Here is a 1,906-nt window from a genome sequence, read left to right as displayed (position 1 = left end):
ATACTTGTCCAGTTTAATTATTGCTAATATTTTCACTTCTCAAAGTTCTGAGGTTTAATTAAATCTTTTTAGCTTAAAAAATGTGAAATTTGTTTGTATACAGATCAACCAGACTGATATTTTTACCTAATATTTATTATATGCAAGTAATTTGAAAATTATATAAATCTATATTGCTTTTTAATGTTATCCCAACCTTATAATCTTTACCTTGGAATGGTTCTAAACATACATATCAGTAAACATTTCATTAGGTTAGATATTGTGTTAATATATTATAAATACAACATGAATCAATTGATGTTACCATTGTGTATCTATATGCCACATTTAGGAGCTTTGTACAGCCTTGGGCATCTCCAAATGATAGAATCCCTAAGCAGTTTGAAGGGTGGAGCTGCTTTATAAGAAAATTGGAGCAGACTTCAATGACTTGAGTCAGCTGCAGGAGACAAGCTGCAGCCAGCAAACTTTCAATAGTATCTTCTTTCAATTGCAGGATACCTAGATTGTTTGAAAAGTTAAAGAATGATTATATATTCCATAAAGAAAGACACAAATATGCTAGAGAGCTAAAAATTTCAATTTATCTCATTAATAGGGTTATTTTTTTTCTAGCGTACAGTGACTATTTAGGGAATGCCTTTTGAGGTGAATATATGCAAGTGAGTCTGTACAAACACTAACAAGATGGCTGAAAGGAGCAAGATTATAAAAAACAACAGGAGCAAATGAACTGTGAGTATCATCATTGCAAAGAACAGCAATTTCTGGTTTATATACCATCTTAGACCTGTATATAAATCTAATATCAAATATTGTCTACACTAGGACTCAAGAAACTTTATGATACATTAAATAAGGATCATGGGGCTTCCCTGGTGCTCAGACAGTAAAGCATCTGCCTGCAATGTGGGAGACCTGGGTTCAATCTCTGGGTCGGGAAGATACCCTGGAGAAGGACATGGCAACCCACTCCAGTACACTTGCCTGGAGAATCCCATGGATGGAGGAGCCTGGTGGACTACAGTCCATGGTGTGGCAAAGAGTTGGACACGACTGAGATACTAAAATTTCACTTTCACATAAGGATCATATGATGGACTATACAGGTATCTGTCATTTGTGTGGGAAAATGTCTTGGTATATAAGAACATTAAGCTTATATGTCAATTTTTTTGCATCTGCATTTATTAGCCTATTAGGGTGACTTTGCTCAAATATTATGCCTGGAATTAATCACTAGCACTTCTATAAAAGAAAGAAAATGCTGCCAAGTGTCCTCAGATAAAGAACTGCTTATATGATTATTTTCTTAGGTACAAAAACAGATTCTGCTAAAATACCCATAAAGATTTTTAAAAATCTAGATCAGAGCAATTTAAGCTGTTTAATTTTTATTGATGTATCATTATTTTTAAGCAAGAATTACTGATGAATCATTGTAAATGTTATACTATTTTGATAGGTTATATTTCTATATTTTTGTTTTAGCCATGCTTAGAGAAGTTGTAAATAATATTTCATATGAGTTATATAAACTATGAATTATTATTTTATAATTTTGCTTTATAAAATACCATAATATGGATGCTATCTATTTGCATAACTATAAAATATAATATTACAGTATTTGGTTCAGCCTTTAAAATATGTTGTAAAAGGATCCAGTCCATTAGCAGACTTTCTTGTATTGTTTCCTATCTGGATTTTGAAAGGAGAGCCCTGCCTCTATCTCATGAAACTCAGAAGTACAAACTATTCTCTGAATCAGATATAAAGTTTCACCTGTCATAGACATTGAAACTTGGCCTGGTTATGAAGAATGATATTCATTTCTCAATGAGTGAAACCATAAAACCCATAGAAGAAAACAGCATAAAAGCTCCTTGGTCTTGACTATAAT

The 1,906-nt window shown here is 32.4% G+C and overlaps 1 protein-coding gene across 1 annotated transcript in view; it reads right to left on the bottom strand.

The window, feature by feature from the left end:
- LOC104993192 (kelch-like protein 4) overlaps positions 1 to 1,906 on the bottom strand; it is a gene marked incomplete at its 3' end in the record, with an annotated part of 10,349 nt that overhangs the window by 3,684 nt on the left and 4,759 nt on the right. The window contains exon 3 of the mRNA XM_010846337.1: positions 308 to 504. Within this exon, the coding sequence (XP_010844639.1) occupies positions 308 to 504 (197 nt within the window). The remainder of the gene's footprint in view (positions 1 to 307; positions 505 to 1,906) is intronic.

This window comes from Bison bison, unplaced genomic scaffold, assembly GCF_000754665.1.
Source record: "Bison bison bison isolate TAMUID 2011002044 unplaced genomic scaffold, Bison_UMD1.0 scf7180017848993, whole genome shotgun sequence".
In the NCBI taxonomy this organism is placed as follows: domain Eukaryota; kingdom Metazoa; phylum Chordata; class Mammalia; order Artiodactyla; family Bovidae; genus Bison; species Bison bison.
This window is presented reverse-complemented; position numbering and strand designations above follow the sequence as displayed.